Source organism: Leucoraja erinacea, chromosome 1, assembly GCF_028641065.1.
Source record: "Leucoraja erinacea ecotype New England chromosome 1, Leri_hhj_1, whole genome shotgun sequence".
Lineage (NCBI taxonomy): Eukaryota > Metazoa > Chordata > Chondrichthyes > Rajiformes > Rajidae > Leucoraja > Leucoraja erinaceus.
In genome coordinates this window covers 34,930,023-34,953,558 of record NC_073377.1, presented here as the reverse complement: position 1 = coordinate 34,953,558, position 23,536 = coordinate 34,930,023, and the positions used below count along the sequence as shown (strand labels likewise).

The window sequence follows — 23,536 nt, the reverse complement described above, 5'->3', positions numbered from 1 at the left end:
ACTCCTCCAGGGATACACTTGATCCTGCTGCTTTCCCTGTCCCATGCATCCTTTTTCCTGACCAGAAGTTTCAATCACGTGCCTAAGAGTTGATCAAGCTTTGCCCACTCCCTTATAGTGCCCTCTACATATTACCTGAAGAAACATCCTTGAACACATTGGACAAATTCCACCCTATCTAAACCTGTGGCACTATGACAGTCCCAGTCTATATTGGTAAAGTTAAAAAAAAAACCCTACTAAGACAACCTTAATAGTCTTGCAACTGCCTGCAGTCTCCTGACAAATTTGGTCATCTAATTCCTGGTGACTATTTGGGGCTCTTTAGTACACTCCCAACAAGGTGATCATTCCCTTTTTATTTCTCAGCTCCACCCATATTGCCTCACTGGACGTACCACCTGTAATGCCACCCCAGACTACTGTTGTGACATTCTCCTTAATCAATATAGCAATACTCCTTCCTCTTTTACACCCCACCTCTATCTCTTCTGTTGCATCTGTACCCTGGAACATTAAGCTGCCAGTCCTGTCATTCTCATAGCCAGGTTTCCATAGCGGTTGCAATGTCCCAGTCGCAAGAGATCACAATGGTCCGAAAATCTGTATCCCTACCCCACCCCTGCATCAACTTCGCAGCCAATCATTCCTCTGACCTATCTTCCTGTTCCCACCCTCACTTGTACCAGGGGTAACTAATTCCAGATAGCCAGCTAGTTAATTGTGCAACCAAAACAAGTGATCAAGTGTGAATTATGGATTAAATTGAAAGCTCCTGTCCTCAAAAGTATAAGCACGCAACAGGGTTACAAATGTTTGATTTTAAGTTGAACATTGTCTAAAACTTTAAACTAAATTGTCACCTTAACTACAGAACTGATTTGTGTTTATCTTTTCCAGGATGGACACAAAGACTGGATTTTTTCAATTGCATGGGTTAGTGACACAATGGCAGTTTCTGGTGAGTTTGAAATGTTCACTGCATTGCTTAATTTATGTGAAATCGGTGTTTATAAGGAAATGTTAATTTTGAACAATGCATTCATTACATCATGGTATATCTGTTTTATTAAATAGGCTGGTTGGAATGTTCTGCAATTTTTTTCACTTGCTTTTTGTACTTCACATGTTTTAATGATTAACCAAAATTCCATGCAATGAGCATGCTTGACTTAATTTGCGCAGTCAGTGCATGAGTTTGCAACATTTTACTTACCTTTTGGGTCTTTCTTTTTGCTTTTTATTGGTATGCAGTCAAAATGAACAATGGTTTGGTGACCTTATTCAAACTATATTTCTGTTACTGGTTACTCAGTCCTTCATCCTGCATGGAAGCATCAAGTTCTGCGTATATTTTCCCCTTGTATGAGCTATTGAGTCTGTTTTTCCTTTGTACTTTCCACCGTTTTAGGATTTCACTTTTGTAAATAGCTATATAATTCAAGAAATGTTATGTATCCATCTTCAAATGTTAGTATTATAGTTTTGTATTTTAACTGCAATGTATGTGTGAGAATGTTTATTTAATCCTAATTTTATTGACTCAAATGGCAATATCCTTATTTGTTCAAATCTCACTGTAAAAGCTTGATTCTTGTCACTGATTTACAAACCCGTGGAAGCCATCTGAACATTATTTGTAAAGTTCAATTTCCAAATTAACTTCCTCTATACCTGTGGAAGAAACAATCCATTTTAATTTTTTTTTCTCTGTAGGATTTCTGATGAAGTTTTAATTGGGAGTCAATGATTTGGCCTTGCATCAAGTGCAGTTTATGTGAAATTAATATGCAAAGGTATTAAGATGAGAATTTTAAGTTAAATAATTATTTGTTTTGAGTGCCATCAGTGTTTGTAAAGATGGAGTGCAAGGTGAATGTATTCTTGCTGAACCTGGAAGGCACATATTTCATGTGAGACCAAAAGAAAAGATTATGTTGCATCAATCCCCCTCTCAAGTGCAGCAAAATGGCTAGACTTTAACATTCATCCATTTCTCTCCAAGATTGCTTTTGTTTAATTTGGGGGGGGGATGAGAAAATGTTTCTTCTTTCCTAATAGAGAGACGCAGAAACTGCAGATGCTGGAATCTAGAGCAAAACGCACAGTTGGAAGAATTCAGTGTGTCAGGCAGTATCTGTGGAAGAAATAAACAGACGATGTTTAGGTCACAGGACTCTTTCAGAATCCGAAGAAGGGTCCCACTCCGAAATGTCGACTGTCTATTCTCTCCACAGATGCTGCCTGACATGTTGAGTTCCTCCAACATGTTGTTTTGCTTTTTTTCCTGACAGCTTGGTTAGTACATTTGCAGATTATATCAAACCACGTGGTATCGTAGACAGTGAAAAAGTTGTCAAGAATTACAACAGGAACTTGATTAGTTGGACAAGTAGGCCAAGGATAGGAAAGGGAGTTGCATCAGGAATTTAATTGCGATGGATTATAGAAAGTCAAACCAGGATAGGATGTTCACAGTGAGCAGGAGGGCCCTGTGGAGTGTTGTAGAATTGGTCTATGGGCATATACATAGTTCCCCAAAAGTGGCATCACAAGTGGACAGGCTGGTAACAAAAGCTTTTGGCATGTTGGCCTTCATCAATTAGTGCATTTAGCTTAGAGGTTGGATGTTACATTGCAGTTGTATGACGTTAGTGAGGCCATATTTTTGGTTACCCTGCCACAGGAAACATCTCATCAAGCTGGAAGGAGTGCCGAGAGGATTTAAGAAGACGTCAGATTTTAATAAAAGCCATTTTTCTACATTTTGGTTTCACCATGTAGAAATTACAACAGTGTCTATACATAGACCCCCTCATTTCAGGGCACCATAATGTTTGGGACACAGCAATGTCATGTAAATGAAAGCAGTCATGTTTAGTATTTTGTTGCATATCCTTTGCATACACAATACACAATACAATTTATTTGTCACTTGAACCTCATAGAGGCTCAAATTAAATGTTGTTTCTGCAGTCATACACACAAGAAAAAAAGACCCAAGACACAACACAATTTACACAGACATCCATCACAGCGCATCTCCTCCTCACTGTGATGGAAGGCAAAAAAACTTATCTCTCCCCTGCACTCCCCATTCCCCTCCTGATGTCAGAGTCAAAGCCCCCGGCGGGCGATGGCAATTGTCCCGCGGCCATTAACGGGTGATGCAAGGCCCTGCTCTGGGTCTTGTTGTTGGAGCCCCCGGCGGGCGCTAGCAAAGTCCCGCAGCCATTGAAGACGCGCCGGGCGGTGATGTAAGGCCCCGCTCCAGGCACTCCTCGACCCCCGCGACTCGGGCGGGTGAAGTCGCCGTTGCGAAAGCCCCGAAAAGCGGTCTCCCAGCAGGGACCCGCGGGCTCCTGGTGTCACTGTCCACCGGACCTGCGGTAAGCCTCCGAATCCCTGGGGTCGGGTCGCAGCAGCGCGCCAGCACCGCTCCACCTGCTCCGAACTCGGCCAGCTCTACGATCGTGAGTAGGTCCGCAGCTCCGCGACTGGAGCCCTAGGTCGTTCCTGCTGGAGGCCGCTCCACGTTGCAGCCCCAATGACAACGGAGACCCGACAGGGAAAAGGTCGGGTACTCCGTGCAGGGGAAAGATTTTAAAAGTTCCCCCCCCCCCCGCCACACACACAGACACACACACACACTCAAAAAAACAAAAAGAAACTACATTAAAACGGGCAAAAAATAACAAAAAGACAGACGGACTGTAGAGGCCGCTGCGACGTGAGTCGCGCCGCCCACCGGCATGCAATGACTGCTTGAAGTTTGCAATTCATGGACATCACCAGTTGCTGGGTCTCTTCTCTGGTGATGCTCTGCCAGGCCTGTATTGCAGCCAACTTTAGTTTATACTTGTTTTGGGGGTTAGTCCTGTTCAGTTTTCTCTTCAGCATATAAAAGGCATGCTCAATTGGGTTCAGTTCAGGTGATTGACTTGGCCACTCAAGAATTGACCATTTATTAGCTTTGATCGTCGTCTTGCTGTAGAATGACTGCCGGTAAAGGAGTTTTTAGTTATTTGGTTGAATTTGGGCAGATAGGATGTGTCTATACACTTCCGAATTCATTATGTTACTACCATCAACAGTTGTAACATCAATGACGATAAGTGAGCCAGTACCTTAAGCAGCCATACATGCCCAGGCCATAACTCTCCTACCACCGTGTTTCACAGATGAAGTGGCATGCTTTGGATCTTGGGCAGTTCCTCCTATCCTCCATACTTTGCTCTTGCGATCACTGTGATATAAATTAATCTTCGTCTCATCTGTCCACAAGACCTTTTTCCGGACTGTGGTGCTTTTTTAAGTACTTCTTGCCAAACTGTAACCCGGCCATCCCATTTTTGCAGCTAACCTGTGGTTTGTATCTTGCAGTGTAGCCTCTGTATTTCTGATCATGGCGTCTTCTGCGGACAGTGGTCATTGACAAATCCCTACCTGACTCATGAAGAGTGTTTCTGATCTGTTGGACAGGTGTTTGGGAATTTTTCTTTATTATAGAGAGAATTCTTCTGTCATCAGCTGTGGAGGCCTTCCTTGGCCTGCCAGTCCCTTTGCTCTCTTTCTTCTTAATAATGTTCCAATCAGTTGATATTGGTAAGCCTAAGGTTTGGCTGATGTCTCTAACAGCTTTATTCTTGTTTCTCAGTCTCATAATGGCTTCTTTGACTTTCATTGGCACAACTTTGGTCCTCATAAGCAGCAATAAGTTTCCAAAGGTGATGGAAAGACGGGAGGAAAGACTAGGTGCTGAGAGCTCTCTTACACCTGCATTAAGGAGGCAATTAAACTCACCTGAGCAATTACAAACTCCTGTGAAGCCATGTGTTCCAAACATTATGGTGCCCTGAAATGGGGCCCTGAAGTGGGGGGTGATCTTAGAGGTGTGTAAGGATAGAGAGGCATAGACGGTGTAGATTCACACTGTCTTTTCCCCAAGATAGTGAATTTGAAAACTAGAGGGCATAGATTTAAGGTGGGAGGAGAATGATTTAATAGGATCCCGAGGGGGCAACTTCACACTGATGTTGAAGTCTGAGAAAGGGTCTCAACCTGAAATGTCACCCATTCCTTCTCTCCAGAGCTGCCGCCTGTCCCGCTGGGTTACTCCAGCATTTTGTGTCTATCCCCACACTGATGTTATGTATATGGAATGAGCTGCAGAAGAAGTAGTTGAGAAGTAGCTGAGGTGTACAGTAACATTTGAGGGACATTTGGACAGGTACATCGATAGGAGAGATTGAAACGGAAATGGGATGAACTTAGATGGGCATCTTGAACGGCATGAAGGGTTTATTTCTGTGTTGTGTGACTCTATGTGCTCTTGTTGATTGCTTTTAGTTTATGCCAAAAAAATTCTCATCTGTCTGCCTATTGGTGCAGTTATATTTTCCCAGCCTTCAAAATGGAAGTTTTAGTAGAATTTTAGCCTTTACACATCTTCCATTGTGTTGCTTAAACTTTACACTGTATATCCTAACCTGTATTAATTGGACTGGCAAGTTATCTTTTGCTCTAATCTTCTTGTGATCTTCTATCAATAATTCAATGGAACCTTATTTTTGCATGTAATTGGGTAAAGGGAAATTATTTTTTTTGCATACAATTCAGTGACAATATTATTATACAAAAGCACAATCATACTTAACAGTCTGTTGGCCTGTATGAAGCACTGGGTTGGAGTTGCAGGGGTCAGCCTGGCCTGGCAATGCAATCCATGTCCTCTGCGTCCAAAGTCAAGCTGCGTCCATTCGGCCTTGACGGAAAAATTTGCAATTTTATCTCCAATTTTAAAAAAAAAAATCAAGTATACACTGTCTTAAAGTATAAGGAATAATTCATGTTTTCTACTAGAATTGCACTTTTCAAAAATTACAATTTACCCCAAAATGTGATAAGGATGTTTTTTTTTTTGTGTGCTGCAGGTTCCAGGGATGGCTCTATGGGCCTATGGGAAGTAACTGAAGAAGTACTAAGCCAAACCGACATAAGTATGGATCCCACACAAGTCCCAAGTTACACCCACATAACACACAAAGCTTTGAAGGATATTCCCAAAGAATACACAAATCCTTATAACTGCAAAGTGCGTGCTTTGGCCTTTAACAATAACAGCAAGGTAATTTTCAACAATATCTTTATAATCTTGTTTTGGGCTGCAGGTGGCAATATTTTCCACTTTTGAGCAATGTCCAAGCATCTGCAGGAACTGCTCTTCTTTCAGCAATCCATTTCTCTATCAGAAGTATCTCAAAGTTGAAAAGTTAATGTTATACAGCATAGAAACAGGACTTTCAGCCCAACTTGACCACGTTGATCAAGATTCCCCATCTAACTTGGTTCTTTTCTTTAGCCGCAGGCAAGGTCCTGGAAGACTGAAGAGTAGCTAATGTTGTTCCTTGAATAGGCTGGTGAGTCTCGCATCAGTGGTAGGGAGGTTATTGGAGAGAATTCTTCTGGATAGGATTTTCTTCCACCTGGAAGAGAATGGGTTAATTACGGATAGTTAGCATAGTTATACGTAACAGGTTGTGTCTTAGTAACTTGTTTGGGTTTTTTGAGGAAGAGATGAAGGTGATCAATGAGGAGAGGGCACAGGATATTTTCGTGGATTTTAGAAAGGCATTTGATAAAGTCCCTCATGATAGGCTGATCCAGAAGAATAAGATACATGGAATTAGCAGTGGCTTGGCAATATTGATTTGGAACTGTTTTACTGATAAAGGACAAACGGATGCCATGGAATGACGATAAGCAAATGTGAGATGTTGCAATTTTGGAGGTCAAATGTAAGGGGGAAATATCGAATGAATGGCATGACATTTAATAGCACTGATGCACAGCGTGATCTTGGGGTCCCAAGTCCATAACTCCTTGAAAGTGGCAACACAGATAGATAGTGGTAAAGAAAACGTATGCTTGCTTTCATTGGTTGGGGCATTGAGTATAACTGTCAGGAAATCATGATGCAGCGTTATAGGACTTTAGGCTGCATGTTATGTATTGTGTGCAATTCTGGTTGTCCCATTACAGGAAATAAATGTAGGCTGTGGAAAGAGTACAGAGGAGGTTTACCAGGATAATGCCTGTATTAGGGAGTAATAGCTCCAGGGATAGGTTGGACAGACTTGAAGTGTTTTCTCTGGAACACCGGAAGTTGCGGGGAGACTTGATAGCAGTATATAAAATTATGAGAGGCATATATAGGGTAGATAGTCTAACCTTTCTCTTAGAATGGAAAAATCAAATGCTAGAGGGCTTATCTTTAATGTGGTAAGGGCAGTTTAAAGGAGAAATACAGGGCAACTTTTTTTGCACAGAGGTTGGTGAGTGCTTGGGGCATGCTGCCGGTGTTGGTGGTTGAGGCAGATATGTTACTGGTGCATGAGAGACTCTTGGATAGGATATGGATATGCAGAGAATGGAGAAATATGAATCATTTGCAGGTAAATAACAGATAGTCTTGGCATCATGTTCAACATTCGCATTGTGGGCCAAAGTTCATGTGCTGTACTGTTCTATAGGATGTGTGAAGGACGTTTTTTGACAGTGGTTGGTGCCTGGAACGTGCTGCCAGGTGGTCGAGTTTGATATGATTGTGGCATTTTAAGAGGCCTTTGGCATAAGGATAGGCGAGGAATGGTGTGGTATGGATCACTTGCTGGCAAAGGAGATTAGTGTAACTAAAAGTGTGTTCTCCAAAAGAACAGAATATCTGAATCTTTCCTATCCATACACTTGTTAATGTATTTTAAACATAGTAATTGTACAACTGCTTCTACCACAACTACCGCTTCTGCTGGCATTTTGTTCCATATATTCACCACCCTCTGTGTAAATAATGGTCTTCGGGTTTTCCTTAGAACTTCCCCTCTCACCATATGCCCTCTAGTTTTAGACTCTCCTATCTTGGGGGGGGGGGGAGAAATACTGTACCCATTCGTGTTATCCAAGCCTCATGATTTTGTATAATGCTGAGGTCACCCTTCAACTTCCTACAATCCAGTGAAAATTCCGAGCCTATACAACCTCCCCTTATAACATGTCCTCCAGCCTCAACAACATCCTCATGAATCTTTTCTGCACCCTTTCCAGCTTAATGACATCTTTCCTATAGCTGGGCGACCAGAACTGCACACAGTACTCCAAGTGTCATCTCACCAACGGCTTGTAACATGATGTCCGATCTCCTGTACGCAACCCCTGACTGATGAAGGCAAAACAATCAGAGTAAGTGAGGCCTTAAGAGATCAAAATAGAAATCCTGTGCCTTCATCAGCCTGGACTTGTATATACAAAAAAAACGAGGACACCTTTTGTTATGTCAATTAGGGTATCTTTTTGCTTCTACATGCAGAATACCCTAGCAATTCACTCACAATAGCACGGGTATTTTTTTTAAACAATCTTTCAAAAATATTGAACAATGGGAAGTGATTTCCAGCCCTTATTATGTACATAAAATGTGGAATAAATAAATCAAGTTTGAAAAAATTGAGTCGTATTTATATCTGTATTTTATAAATCAGCTATATTTGTTACATTTGTGTTTTATGTGGGCGTCAGTACAGCCATGATTTTATTTCATATCCCCAATTCCTCTGAGGAATTTTCTTTCTCCAAGCTTCAGAACTTCTCCATATTTGAACCAAGAGCAAAATGAGATCTGGTTAAGTGGTCCTGGCAATGTCATTTTGTTGTAGTGAATGTAGTAAGATAAAATTGGATTGATTATAAGAACAAAGTTGGGGTGTTGGGATTTAAGTATCTGATAATTTGAGAAAATTAATGCAAACTAAAATGTTTACTCTTATCAACTGATTTTCAGGAGCTTGGTGCAGTATCTCTTGATGGTTACTTTCATTTATGGAAAGCAGAAGAAAACTTGACAAAGGTAAAATATCCTTCTCTGTCAAATAAAGTGACAAAACAGCACAACATTCGTATTTTAAAATTGCTCGATTTTTTTGTGACCAAATGTTGCATTAGCAAAATGGCATTATGATTTGCTGCTAAATTTGATTATCCTTTTTTCAATAAATTAATTGCAGAAGAAAACGTTTTTTCTTTAGATATTGAAACGCGCAACACCTTTTTTGCAGTTTGCTTTTAAGGTGATGAATTTCAGATATTATAAGTGGCATTGGAGTAAAAACAACAGCTAGAAATAATTGAAAAAGCTTTCATAATATGTATTCAACCTTGAAGAATTGACCACACAGGTTGATTTTGCAGGGTTTGTATGTTCAAGAGGACTTTCATCAATATAAGTTGATGGAAGGAAAATGAGGATTACTTTGGTTAATTTGAAGGATAAACTATCAGATTTAATCTCTTAATCAGCTGATTTGACGGATCCTACTTTTTCCACATTGCTGCATTTGAAAATGTTGTCTATTTAATATACTTTTAAAAATAGAAGAATGCACAAATAGAAGAATTGCTTCCAAATACATTAAAATTGAGTTAAAAATATTCAAGAATTGAAAGGAAACCAGACAATCTTTGGTATCACAGTTATGTACGAGATACGTTAGTGGAATTCTACTGTTTATTTAGTTGAGCAAAGGGTAAGATTCTGTTGTCTTAAAACATTTGTGTTGAAAATAAGTAACGGTTTACAATAAACCAATTAAATTGCTTAATGTTCCCAGGATAACTTTCAATAAAATCTGCCCAAAGTAAAGTTTTCAGCAAAAAATTAAAAAAGATATTTGTTTTGCAGTTAAAGTTGTTCCATTGAGTTGTTTTATTATTTTAAAATGTTTACTTCAATCTCTCAGCTGAACCAAAAGATCAAGTTTTGACAATTTTCCTGTAGATGGGATCTGGCTTCATGAATATATGCAGTGTGTATATATTGCAAAGATTCTTTAGTGATATTTAATTCACCAATTATCATAGGCACTAATTTAAACTATGTTCAATCTGTATTTACATTGTTGCAAAATATGTTATTCTCATTTGGATGTATAAGATGGAAAATATGCTGTTTACAGGCATAACTAAGGCATTTTGGTATTCTCTTCCATGTACCTAAAACCTGCGAAGCATATGCAACCATTTCATTTTACTGAAAAAAGTAGGAATGCCAATTGCCTGGTGAGAGAAGCAGTAAAGAACATTAAAATAACTAGATAGTTAATAAGAAATATGTCATGTAAACAAGAGTTGTGGAAGGAGACTGCAGGGTGTTCACAGGTTATCGGAGTAGAAGTAGGCCATTCGGCCCATCGGGTCTACTCCACCAGTCAATCATAGCTGATCTCTGCCTAATCCCATTTTCCTGCCTTCTCCCCATAACCCTTGACACCGGTTCTTAAGAATTTGTCTATCTCTGCCTTAAAAATATCCATTAACTTGGCCTCCACGGCCCTCTGTGGCAATGTGTTCCATAGATTAACTACCCTCTGACTAAAGAAGTCTTACTCGTCTCCTTTCGAAAAATCTCTTTAATTCTAAGGCTATGTCCTCTGGTCCTAGACTTCCACCAATGGATCCTTTCCACATCCACTCTATGCCTTTCTTTATCATGTAAGTTTCATGAGGTCCCCTCTCAACCTAAACTACAGCAAGTAGAGGCCCAATGCTGTCAAACGCTCATCTTATGCTAACCCACTCATTCCTGGAATCATTCTTGTAAGCCTCCTCTGGACCCTCTCCAGAGCCAGCACATCTTGCCTCAGATATGGGGCCTACATTTGCTCACAGTACTCCAAATGCTGCCTGACCAGCGCCTTATAGAGCCGCAGCATTACATCTGTTTTTGTATTCCAGCCCTCTTGATATAAATTTGAATTTGCGAGAAGGCAACAGTTATAGCAGATGTATTTTTGTCCATTGATAACAAAACATGCCAGCAGCCATTTTCTCTGGGTGCTTGTCCTATTAGTCAACTTGTTGAACTTGTATTTGAATAAATTAAAACAAGGGGAAAAAAATATATTATATTATTACATTAGAAATTACCTGTTGCCTGTGGTATTTTATAATATATACAGCTCAGCCCAAATAAAATTAAACTGTTTTTTGTTCCAGTTGCTGTCCACCAAGTTACCTCATTGTCGTGAAAATGTTTGCTTAGCATATGGACAAGAATGGTCTGTATATGCTGTGGGGTCCCAAGCGCATGTTTCTTTCCTTGATCCAAGACAACCACAAAGCTATGTAAAATCAGTCAGTTCGAGGGAACGGGGCAGTGGTAAGTTGATGGTTCTATTGCAAGATACTGAAAGTGTCAAATCTTAGATTGATAAATGCATCAAAAAGCAATGGATTTGAAACATATTGAAACCCAGGGCTGGTATTGATGTAAATTGTTTTTACTTTATCAATAAAACGATAAAACCACTTTTGGTGCTCCAAATATCTTGCTGTTTAAATCTACCATCTTTGGCTTCCATTTGAAATATCCCTGCAATTATGTGCATGCACTGTATTGTGATATTTGAATTATTCCTGTCTATTTCGGTAATGTTACACTTCACTTAACCTGAAGTCCTCATTCAGGCTCTAGGAACCTCAAATTCATGTACTTGCAGTTTGCATTTTCCATCAATAAAACTCTGTAGGAAAAAAACACTCTTCCAAAACTCTGGTGTCCTTATTTTAATCTGGTAGTCACAGAGCCACACTGGCTACCAATTTATCAGACACTCTGTCCTAAAATTTAGATTTTAATCTACAGATCTTTTGCCAGCTGGACTTCTCCACATGAATCTTCCGTCCAACCCTAAAATCAAATGTATTTATTTTTTCCCCCCAAATCAGACCTATTGCATATTTTCCCTTCCATTTGCCTTTATCGTTAACATTTGTTGGTTTGGCCATCTGCTCTGAAGGAGAGGAAATCTATCCCCAAATCCATTCCATGTATTGCCCTTTAAAAATCGCTGTAAATACAACACTCAAAAAGAATTCTTAATCTTTCTGATATCTCTCTCTCTCTCTCTCTCTCTCTCTCTCTCTCTCTCTATTTAGCCCCATGTAAATTTTTGTCTTCTGGGAAAAATTCAAAAGAACACATGTAGTAAATGTATGTTCAAGAAGAACCCTTCTTCAAACTGATGTAGGGTGGGAGGGAGAAGAAAGGAAGAGGAGTAGCCAGAAGGCTGAGGGAGAGCTGAGAAGGAGAGGAGACAGCAAGGGCTATCGTAAATTGGAGAAGTCAATGTTCAAGTCGCTGGGGTGCAGATTGCCCAAGCGGAATATGAGGTGCTGCTCCTCCAATTTCCGGTGGTGCTCACTCTGACCATGGAGGAGCCCCAGGTCGGATTCGGAATGGGAGGGGGAGTTGAGGTGCTGAGCCACCGGGAGATCAGGTTGGTTAATGCGGGCCGAGTGAAGGTGTTCGGCGAAACGATCGCCAAGCCTACGCTTGGTCTCACCGATGTAGATCAGCTGACACCTAGAACAGTGGATGCAATAGATGAGGTTGGAGGAGATGCAGGTGAACCTCTGTCGCACCTGGAACGACTGCTTGGGTCCTTGAATGAAGTTGAGTGGGGAGGTAAAGCGACAAGTGTAGCTTCTCCTGCGGTTGCAAGGGAAAGTGCACGGGGAGGGGGTGGTGCGGGTGGGAAGGGAAGAATTGACCAGGGAGTTACGGAGGTAGCGGTCTTTGCGGAAAGCAGACGGGGTGTGATGGGAAGATGTGGCGAGTGGTGGGGTCACGTTGGAGGTGGCGAAAATGACGGAGGACTATTTGTTGTATGTGACGGTTAGTGGGGTGGAAGCTGAGGACTAGGGGGACTCTGCCCTTGTTCTGAGTGGGGGTATGGGGAGAGAGAGCAGTGTTGCGGGGTATTGAAGAGACCCTGGTGAGAGCCTCATCTATAGTAGGGGAGGGGAACCCCCGTTCCCTGAAGAATGAGGACATTTCTGATGCCCTGGTATGGAACGCCTCATCCTGGGAGCAGATGTGGCGTAGACGGAGGAATTGGGAGTAGGGGATGGAGTCCTTGCAGGAAGCAGGGTGGGAAGAAGAGTCGTCTAGATAGCCATGGGTAGTGAGGTCAAGAAATGGTCGGGAAGTGTTGGAAATGGTCCAGATGTATTTGAGTACCGATGGAAGTTAGTGGTGAAGTTGATTGTCAGTAAGTTGTGTGTGGGTACAGGAGTGCTTGACTGTTCTTTGTTGACCTACATTTGTTTAGTTGTAGGTTATCTGTTTTAGAAATCGCGAAATCATTCACATGCCCACTAAATTGTGAATTTAGTTTAGAGGTACAGCGCGGAACCAGCGATCCCTACACATTAACACTATCCTACACTCACATGGGACAATTTACACTTATACCGTCAATTAACCTACAAACATGTACGTCTTTGGAGTGTGGGAGGAAACCGAAGATATCGGACAAAACCCACGGAGAGAATGTACAAACTCCGTACAGACAGCACCCGTAGTCAGGATCGAACCGGGTCTCCGGTGCTGCAAGCGCTGTAAAGCAGCAACTCTACCGCCATGACGCCTTGGGTTAGGTCAAAGTGCTGATCTTTCTTGATTTCTTATGAAGGTTTAAACTACCATTTCTTCCATTGACAAACGAATAGCAGAGATATATTAATGCATTACAGTTTGACATTTATAACTTCTGCCCAACTTCCAACCTCACAGGCTGTGCTGCTGTCTGTGTTTGCATACAGCAAGGTCTGAACAAAGTTAACAATCACCGAATGAGATCGGCCAATAAATACCGAGGCTGCAAGAACAGGGCAGATAATTCAGTGACTCACCCCCTGACTCGCCAGTGATTTTCCATTAAATAGATGATACAAGTTAAAGGATTTATGATATAGATTGCTTCTGCTTGGGCGAGGCAGCTACTGCTGCTGTTTCAACAATATTTGAAACATAGCAGCTGCTTGATTGATCTCCTATCCTACAGCCTTATCATTAAATTAATTGATCAATATGATTCCACTATATCCCATCTCCAGAATGTGTTGCAGTAGATTAGCAAGGGTCTCCCAACATGTGACCTTTACTGACAGAAGTTACAATAATCTAGTTTCTCTCCCCAATCTTATCAATATTTTTTCCAATTCTTCTGCTCAACTATATATTTGCAGTGGCGAATTAACCTACCAATCCATGTCTTTCAAATGGGAGTATCTAGAGGAAACACCAGGGTCAAGATTGAATCTAGGTTGCTAGCTCTTCTACCAGCAGTTCCACTGTGCTCCAAAATGAAAGAAGAACAATTCCCTCTATCATATTAGGGAGAACGGATTTTTGCTTCACCAACTACATCAGGTTACATTTTCAGTGTGCTAAAGGTTTCCAGTAAAATAAAATGTTGCATTCATATAATTCTTCATAGAACTCATGGTTCTAATTTAGGTTATTAGTGCAAGCTCCATTCTAGCAGTTAAGTTTTGAAGTACAGTACAGCGTTCTGACTTGTTGTATTTCAAAGCCCATCCATGTCTCCAGTGACTCTTACAAAGTTCTACAGAAGCATCATAGAAAGCATACTTTTGGGTTTCATTGCTGTTTGGTTTGAGATCAGCACTGCCCAAGATTACAAGAAATTGAAGAAAATTGTCTACGAAAGACAAACCCAGTCTCTCCATTCTCTCCAAAATTAACACTCCAAATCAAGCAGAATCTTGGTTAATTTCATCTATACCTTCTACATCAGGGAAATTATGTATTTTCTAAATTGAAGTGAATGAAACTGCATGCAATATTCAGATGTGGTTTCAAAAATATTTCCTGAAACTTTATCATAGGTAGTATAAATTGATATCATTTGCAGGTGGGTCTCACGTAGATGGGACATCTTGGTCAGCCTGGGCAAGTTGGGCCTGTTTCTGTGCTGTGTGACTCATAACTTCACTGCTCTTATATTTTATGCCCCGACTGTTGATGGCGAGCATCCTAAAAACCTTACCAACCTGCTTACTGTTTCGTCACCTTCATAGAAGTTTGGACTTGTTCATGAGGGTCCTGCAGTTTCATAATACTTGGTAATCAGCTTTGTACCATTCATTATGTGATTGATTATGCATTAGGCAGCATAAGTAATATTTGATACATAACAGTCTGTGACATAATCGAGAGTATTTCATTGTGTGATGCAGAGTCATATTACCCTGCTTTTGCGGAGATTAAAATTACAAATGCCGTATGCTGCCTAGCTCCTGGGACTCTTCTTAAAGATGCACAACTAAAAATCCATGGGATTGTTCTCAAACAATTATTAATTTATCCCAGCCTTTTTGTTATCTTGGTATAAAAGGATTATTCAAGCAAAGTTTTAGGTGGTACATAAATGTAATATGGTAGCTTCTATATATTTAGCACTAAATACAAATAATGATGTTTTAACTTTGGAATCTGATCGTTTTATTTAAGTTCTAAACTACAGTATTTGTTACTGAAGTTCTGTTTGATAAAACTAAATGGCATATACAGTCCAGTTCTTGCATATGAAAGTACTATTCATGTTTTATTGAGGTGAACGAAAATGTAAGTTCTTTTGTATAGAATAAAAGAAAACTTGCTTGCCGTTTGCCATGAAAAATGAATTGAGTAACTTTGGAAGAAGATTTTAAAGATTTTTAAGTAATAAAAATTTGTTTTTTAACAGGTATTCGATCTGTAAGCTTCTATGAACACATCATAACAGTCGGAACTGGACAAGGCTCTCTACTTTTCTATGACATCAGAGCTCAGAAGTTTATGGAAAGGCTTTCTTCTATAACAAACTACAACAGTGAAAAGCTGAAACCCAAGTCTGGTGAAGAGATTTTAAAATTAACATCAGGGAAGGGTTGGTTGGTAAGTTGGAAAGAAATTCTGTATTCACCTAAAATGTGCAAATTGCTACAGTTGTTGTCCCAAAACTTTTAACGTTAGTGTGATTCCAAACATATTTAAATCTTTTAAGTTGACGGAGAAATAGTAATGTGATGGCAATATGGTATTAATAAATATCTGGTGAAATGCGGGGAAGTGAAATCTGAAATAAAAGGAGCAAATTCTGGAAATACCCAGCAGGTCAGACAATATCTGTAGACAGGCAATTCCACCAGTGAATGGCAGGGCCCTGGAGAGTATTATCTAGCAGAGGGATCAAGGAGCGCAGGTGCACAGGTAGGTGGGGTGATTAAGAAGGCTTTCAGTACATTGGCCTTCATCAGTTAGGGTATTGAGTATAGATGTTGGGATGTTAAGTTACATAGAAAATAGGTGCAGGAGTAGGCCATTCAGCCCTTTGAGCCGGCACTGCCATTCAACATGATCATGGCCGATCATCCAAAATCAGTGCCCTGTTCCTGCTTTTTCTCCATATACCTTGATTCCGTTAGCCCTGAGAGCTAAATCTAACATTCTCTTGAAAGCATCCAGTGAATTGGCCTCCACTGCCTTCTGTGGCAGAGAATTCCACAGATCTGGATCTGGATAAACAGGGTCTGATTAGGAACAGTCAACATGGATTTGTGCCTGGAAAGTCATGTTTGATTAATCTTCTTGAATTTTTTGAAGATGTTACTCGGGAAATTGATGAGGGTAAAGCAGTGGATGTTGTGTATATGGACTTCAGTAAGGCCTTTGACAAGGTTCATCATGGAAGGTTGGTTAAGAAGGTTCAATGGTTGGGTATTAATGGTGGAGTAGCAAGATGGATTCAACAGTGGCTGAATGGGAGATGCCAGAGAGTAATGGTGGATGGTTGTTTGTCAGGTTGGAGGCCAGTGACGAGTGGGGTGCCACAGGGATCTGTGTTGGGTCCACTGTTGTTTGTCATGTACATCAATGACCTGGATGATGGTGTGGTAAATTGGATTAGTAAGTATGCAGATGATACTAAGATAGGTGGGGTTGCGGGTAATGAAGTAGTGTTTCAAAGTCTACAGAGAGATTTATGCCAGTTGGAAGAGTGGGCTGAAAGATGGCAGATGGAGTTTAATGCTGATAAGTGTGAGGTGCTACATCTTGGCAGGACAAATCAAAATAGGACGTACATGGTAAATGGTAGGGAATTGAAGAATGTAGTTGAACAGAGGGATCTGGGAATAACTGTGCACAGTTCCCTGAAAGTGGAATCTCATGTAGATAGGGTGGTAAAGAAAGCTTTTGGTGTGCTGGCCTTTATAAATCAGAGCATTGAGTATAGAAGTTGGGATGTAATGTTAAAATTGTACAAGACATTGGTGAGGCCAATTCTGGAGTATGGTGTACAATTTTGGTCGCCTAATTATAGGAAGGATGTCAACTAAATAGAGAGAGGTTTTTAAAAATGATGAGAGGGATAGACAGAGTTGACGTGGAAAAGCTTTTCCCACTGAGAGTAGGGAAGATTCAAACAAGGGGACATGACTTGAAAATTAAGGGACTGAAGTTTAGGGGTAACATGAGGGGAAACTTCTTTTCTCAGAGAGTGGTAGCTGTGTGGAATGAGCTTCCAGTGAAGGTGGTGGAGGCAGGTTCGTTTTTATCATTTAAAAATAAATTGAATAGTTATATGGGTGGGAAGGGAATGGAGGGTTATGGTCTGAGCACAGGTATATGGGACTAGGGGAGATTATGTGTTCGGCACGGACTAGAAGGGTCGAGATGGCCTGTTTCCGTGGTGTAATTGTTATATGGTTTATATGGTTATATCCCCAATGCTCTGGGTGAAAAGGTTTTCCTCATCTCAGCCCTAAATGGCCTACCCCTTGTTCTTAAATTGTGATCCCTGGTTCTGGACTCTCCCAACATGGAGAACATGGGTTACAATTATACAACATGTTGATGAGCTGTATTTGAAGTTGTGGGCTCAGTTTTGGTCATGTTGCCTTTGGAAAGATGTCTTTATGCTGAAAAGAGTGCAGAGAAGATGTTCAGGAATGTTGCCAGGACTCGTGGAAATAGATAAGGTGAATGCACATGGTCTTTTAGGTTTAGGTCTAGTTATTATTGTCACATGTGCTAAGGTACAGTGAAAAACTTTGGTTTGCATGCTATCTAAACAGTTAAGATATACCATACATAGATACAATCAGTTCAAACGCAAGCACAATAGAACAAAGGGGATGCTACAGGGTACAAAATATAATTCTCAGCATTGTAGCGCATCAGTTCCACTGACAAAGTCCAATGTCCTCAGAGGAGTAGAGGTAGATTGAACAATACCCAAGCTTGTGGAAGGACTGTTCAGGAGCCTGATATGAGGGGAAGAAGTTGTTCCTGAGTCTGGTGGGATGTGCTTTCAAGCTGCTGTACCTTCGACTGGATGGGAGCAGGAAGAAGAATGAATGACTTCAAATGAATCAAACGTTTATGATTATGTTGTCTTCTATTCCAAGGCAGCGTGAAGTGTAGATTAAGTCAATGGTGGAAAATCTAGTCTATGTGATGGACAGGGCTACATCTACAATTGTTTGCAATTTCTTGCAGTCTTGGACAGAGCTGATCCCAAACCAAGCTATGATGAAACCTGACAATATGCTTTCTCTGGTGCATCTGCACAAGCCACTGAAGACATGATGGATGGGCTTAGGAATACAATAGCTCCAACAAATTAGAACTCGGTTCTGTACTTTGATACTTAACTACCAGAATGAGACTTGCACTATTATTCTTCTGAATCAGAAACTTGAGTTCAATGAATTTATGAATGCAACTTCTTATTTTACTGGAAACCTCTTGCGTACAGAAAATATTAAAGAAAGGTGACTTTGAGGGTATGAGACGTGAATTGGTCAAGATAGACTGGCAATTGATTCTTAAAGGGTTGACGGTGGATATGCAATGGAAGGCATTTAAAGACTGCATGGATGAACTACAATAATTGTTCATCCCAGTTTGGCAAAAGAATATATCAGGGAACGTAGTGCATCCGTGAATAACAAGGGAAATGGGGGATAGTATCAAAACAAAAGATGAAGCATACAAATTAGCCAGAAAAAGCAGCCTACCAGGGGACTGGGAGAAATTCAGAGTCCAGCAGAGGAGGACAAAGGGCTAAATTAGGAAAGGGAAAATAGATTATGAAAGAAAACTGGCAGGGAACATAAAAACTGACTGCAAAAGTTTTTATAGATATGTGAAGAGGAAAAGATTAGTTAAAACAAATGCAGGTCCCTTGCAGTCAGAAACAGGCAAATTGATCATGGGGAACAAGGACATGGCAGATCAATTGAATAACTACTTTGGTTCTGTCTTCACTAAGGAAGACATAAATAATCTGCCGGAAATAGCAAGGGACCGGGGGTTAAATGAGATGGAGGAACTGAGTGAAATCCAGGTTAGCCAGGAAGTGCTGTTAGGTAAATGGAATGGATTAAATGCCGATAAATCCCCAGGGCCAGATAAATTGTATCCCAGAGTACTGAAGGAAGTAGCCGCAGAAATAGTGGATGCATTAGTGATAATTTTTCAAAAGTCTTTAGATTCTGGAGTAGTTCCTGAGGATTGGAGGGTAGCTAATGTAACCCCACTTTTTAAAAAGGGAGGGAGAGAGAAAACGGGGAATTACAGACCAGTTAGTCTAACATCGGTAGTGGGGAAAATGCTGGAGTCAGTTATTAAAGATGGGATAGCAACACATTTGGAAAGTGGTGAATTCATTGGACAAAGTCAGCATGGATTTATGAAAGGTAAATCATGTCTGACTAATCTTATAGAATTTTTCAAGGATGTAACTAGTAGAGTGGATAAGGGAGAACCAGTGGATGTGTTATATCTGGACTTTCAGAAGGCTTTCGACAAGGCTTTCGACAAGGTCCCACATAAGAGATTAGTATGCAAACTTAAAGCACACGGTATTGGGGGTTCAGTATTGATGTGGATAGAGAACTGGCTGGCAGACAGGAAGCAAAGAGTAGGAGTAAACGGGTCCTTTTCAGAATGGCAGGCAGTGACTAGTGGGGTACCGCAAAGCTCAGTGCTGGGACCCCAGCTATTTACAATATATATTAACGATCTGGATGAGGGAATTGAATGCAACATCTCCAAGTTTGCAGATGACACGAAGCTGGGGGGCAGTGTTAGCTGTGAGGAGGATGCTAGGAGGCTGCAAGGTGACTTGGATAGGTTGGGTGAGTGGGCAAATGTATGGCAGATGCAGTATAATGTGGATAAATGTGAGGTTATCCACTTTGGTGGCAAAAACAGGAAAGTAGACTATCTGAATGGTGGCAGATTAGGAAAAGGGGGAGATGCAACGAGACCTGGGTGTCATGGTACAGCAGTCATTGAAAGTAGGTATGCAGGTGTAGCAGGCAGTGAAGAAAGCAAATGGTATGTTGGCATTCATAGCAAAAGGATTTGAGTATAAGAGCAGGGAGGTTCTACTACAGTTGTACAGGGTCTTGGTGAGACCACACCTGGAGTATTGCGTACAGTTTTGGTCTCTTAATCTGAGGAAGGACATTCTTGCCATAGAGGGAGTACAGAGAAGGTTCACCAGACTGTTTCCTGGGATGGCAGGACTTTCATATGAAGAAAGACTGGATAGACTCGGCTTGTACACGCTAGAATTTAGAAGATTGAGGGGGATGTTATAGAAACTTGCACATTTCTTAGGCGGTTGGACAAGCTAGATGCAGGAAGATTGTTCCCGATGTTGGGGAAGTCCAGAACAAGGGGTCGCAGTTTAAGGATAGGAGGGAAGTCTTTTAGGACCGAGATGAGAAAAATCATTTTTTACACAGAGAGTGGTGAATCTGTGGAATTCTCTGCCACAGAAGGTAGTGAAGGCCAGTTCATTGACTATATTTAAGAAGGAGTTAGATGTGTTCCTTGTGGCTAAAGGGATCAGAGGGTATGGAGAGAAGGCGGGTACAGGATACTGAGTTGGATGATCAGCCATGATCATATTGAATTGGCGGTGCAGGCTCGAAGGGTCGAATGGCGTACTCCTGCACCTATTCTCTATGTTTCTATACACATTGAATTCCCCAATTTAAAGCAATATTTTTCCCATTCCCCTGCCCTTCTACCCCAGTGCACACACATTTCTTTCAGCCCTTCTCACTCCAGGCTAGAAGGGCCGAATGGCCTACTCCTGCACCTATTTTCTATGTTTCTATGTCTATTACAGAAAATATAACTTTGTATTTGGTCAGGCAAAAATCTGTTCTGAAGTTTGAAAGAGTCACTGGGGAACTGATGCGCTACAATGCTGAGAATGTTCTCAGTCCCCCGAGGAACCTGGGGCAATAGTGGATAAAGTTGCATAAAGTAGTTGGTCCAGGACAGATCATTGGTAATATTAACACCAAGGAACTTGAAGCTATCAATCATTTCCACAACAGCACCATTGATGCAGATTGGAACAACTATGCTTCCTAGCTCCTTGTTGACATTGAGGGAGAGGTTATTGTCCTGATACCATGTCACTAAACTCGCTATCTCCTTCCTGTACTTTATCTCGGCATTGTTTGTGATTCAGCCTGCCACAGTGTTATCGACGACTGCAAGCTTGTAAATGGAATTAGAACGGAGTTTGGCTGTCCAGTCATGGGTGTGAAGGGTGTCTAGCAGGGGAATGAGTATGCATCCTTGCAGGGCGCACTAGTGATGAGAATAACGGAGGAGATGCTATCCTTGCTGGTGGAGGGCTGTGGATAAGGGTTAGCCAGAGTAGGGGAATCAAGTGCCAGAGGACAGAGGATACAATTGTAAAGAAAGCTCATCAACGCCTCTTCCTCAGAAGATTGAGGAGATTTGGTATGTTGACGAATACTGCCTTGAGCTTCTGCAGGTGTTCGGTGGAGAGGATATTGACTGGTTGCATCACGGCATAATTCAGCAACTCGATTACCACCCAGTATCGAAGGAGATTATAAAAAGTAGTGGGCACTGCCCTGTCCATTATGGGTACTGCCCTCGCCACCATCGAAGGGATCTTTTGTAGGCACTGCCAGAGATTCACTATCCTTGGAGAGAAGAAATTTCTACTTACAACAGTTTTAAATGACCACCTCATTATTGTTCAACTGTTTCCCCCTTGTTGGTGACTTAAAACATTTTAACATGTAAACTTATTCAAATTTTGACTGTGATTCTGGCTTGGTAATACAATGCGTTCCTTCAGTATAGTTTGATCTCCATATCTGTAAACAAGACGTGGATATTTCATAGTATATGCATTTTATTAAAGATAATTTCAGTCAACATATTGTGGTTGAAACTTTTCTCTGTCCTTTCACTATTGAGGGTTACCTATTATTGGAGAGCAGTTTCATGCCCCCCAAATGTCAACTCACAGTACATTTGTGAGTTTTAGCTTTGAATGCGAAGGGAATCACTGAGTTGGATACTATCCTTTACATTTTGAGTACCCTGAAGGGCCTGTCCCACTTGAGCGTCATTTGCGCATAATTTACGCGTCACGACACGCGCATTGTGCCGCGTACGTGACGCACGCATGGTGCGTGACGCGCAAATGATGCCGAAGTGGGACGGGCCCTTAACTAAATATGATTTTGTCCTGTTAATGAAAAGCATTGTGGCCACTTTTACCTTTCTGTTTCATGAGGTGCAATCTCAAAATTCATCAACGATTGGATACTGAATTTGGGTTCTTGTTCAAAGATAATAATTCTCAAAACCATGGTGGGATCAAAATAATATTTTCATTTAAATGTGCTCTTTGTTTCTAATTTCACTGGAATTATGCTGTTAGTTTTCAGTAAATTATAAAATGGTGAATAAATTATCCTTGTTCTTAATATGGCTCTTCTGATGGTTTTATTTTGTTATTACAGAATCACGATGAAACATGGAGGAATTACTTTTCAGACATCGATCACTTCCCGAATGCAGTCTATACACATTGTTATGACTCCTCTGGAACAAAACTTTTTGTTGCAGGGGGTCCCCTGCCATCAGGTCTTCATGGAAATTATGCAGGCCTGTGGAGCTAACAACCCCTTGCCATGTACTGTATTTGCAGATCCGTTGCATTTTATTTCTTGGGTTTCACATTACAGTAATCCTTCCAATGTTTTGAATATTGTGTGAAATACACAATATTTCTGTTTCAACTCTACAACTGTCTTTTATTTCTTTTAATTTGTGTCAGTGCTTCAGTTTTTCCATTTCCTTCCTGATGTAAGTTTCTTATTGAAAATGTATGTAGGTTTAAACTGGTTCACTACTGATAGTGAGATAGGGTCCATTAATTAATGCGTGACCACTACCAGATTTTCTGTGAAAGTTTGGAGGGGTGTAATGTGTGTAAAGGTACTTTGTGTCAATTAAATACGAAAAAACTTAATTGAGTCTGTGCAGGAGTGATGCATTACCTTCACATATATCAAAATATGTTAACAGTTTTAGTCCATGTTTCAGATGGACGTGTGATTCTATTTGTAACAAAATGTTGAATGTTTTGAAATATAAGCCTAATGATACCCAGAGATTCATAAATTGTTAATAAAGCTGCATGAATAGAATTTGTACATTTTTAAATTTTAAATTCAAGGTATTATGAACAAGACCTTTGCTTCCGTGTTTTGAATAGTAGCAAATGGTTATAAATTTGTTTGACCTCTTATAGGCAATGGCATTTTCAATAACAAGGAT

At 40.7% G+C, this 23,536-nt stretch overlaps 1 protein-coding gene across 3 annotated transcripts in view; it reads left to right on the top strand.

Annotated features, from left to right (window-relative positions):
* dcaf12 (DDB1 and CUL4 associated factor 12) overlaps positions 1 to 23,228 on the top strand; it is a 74,892-nt gene extending 51,664 nt beyond the window's left edge. For all 3 annotated transcript variants that reach the window (XM_055632643.1, XM_055632626.1, XM_055632635.1), the window contains 6 exons: positions 901 to 961; positions 5,934 to 6,127; positions 8,837 to 8,902; positions 11,047 to 11,209; positions 15,606 to 15,796; positions 22,717 to 23,228. In XM_055632643.1, coding sequence (XP_055488618.1) covers positions 901 to 961; positions 5,934 to 6,127; positions 8,837 to 8,902; positions 11,047 to 11,209; positions 15,606 to 15,796; positions 22,717 to 22,875 — 834 coding nt within the window. In that variant the 3' untranslated portion in view covers positions 22,876 to 23,228. The remainder of the gene's footprint in view (positions 1 to 900; positions 962 to 5,933; positions 6,128 to 8,836; positions 8,903 to 11,046; positions 11,210 to 15,605; positions 15,797 to 22,716) is intronic.
* Positions 23,229 to 23,536: the final 308 nt, after the last annotated feature.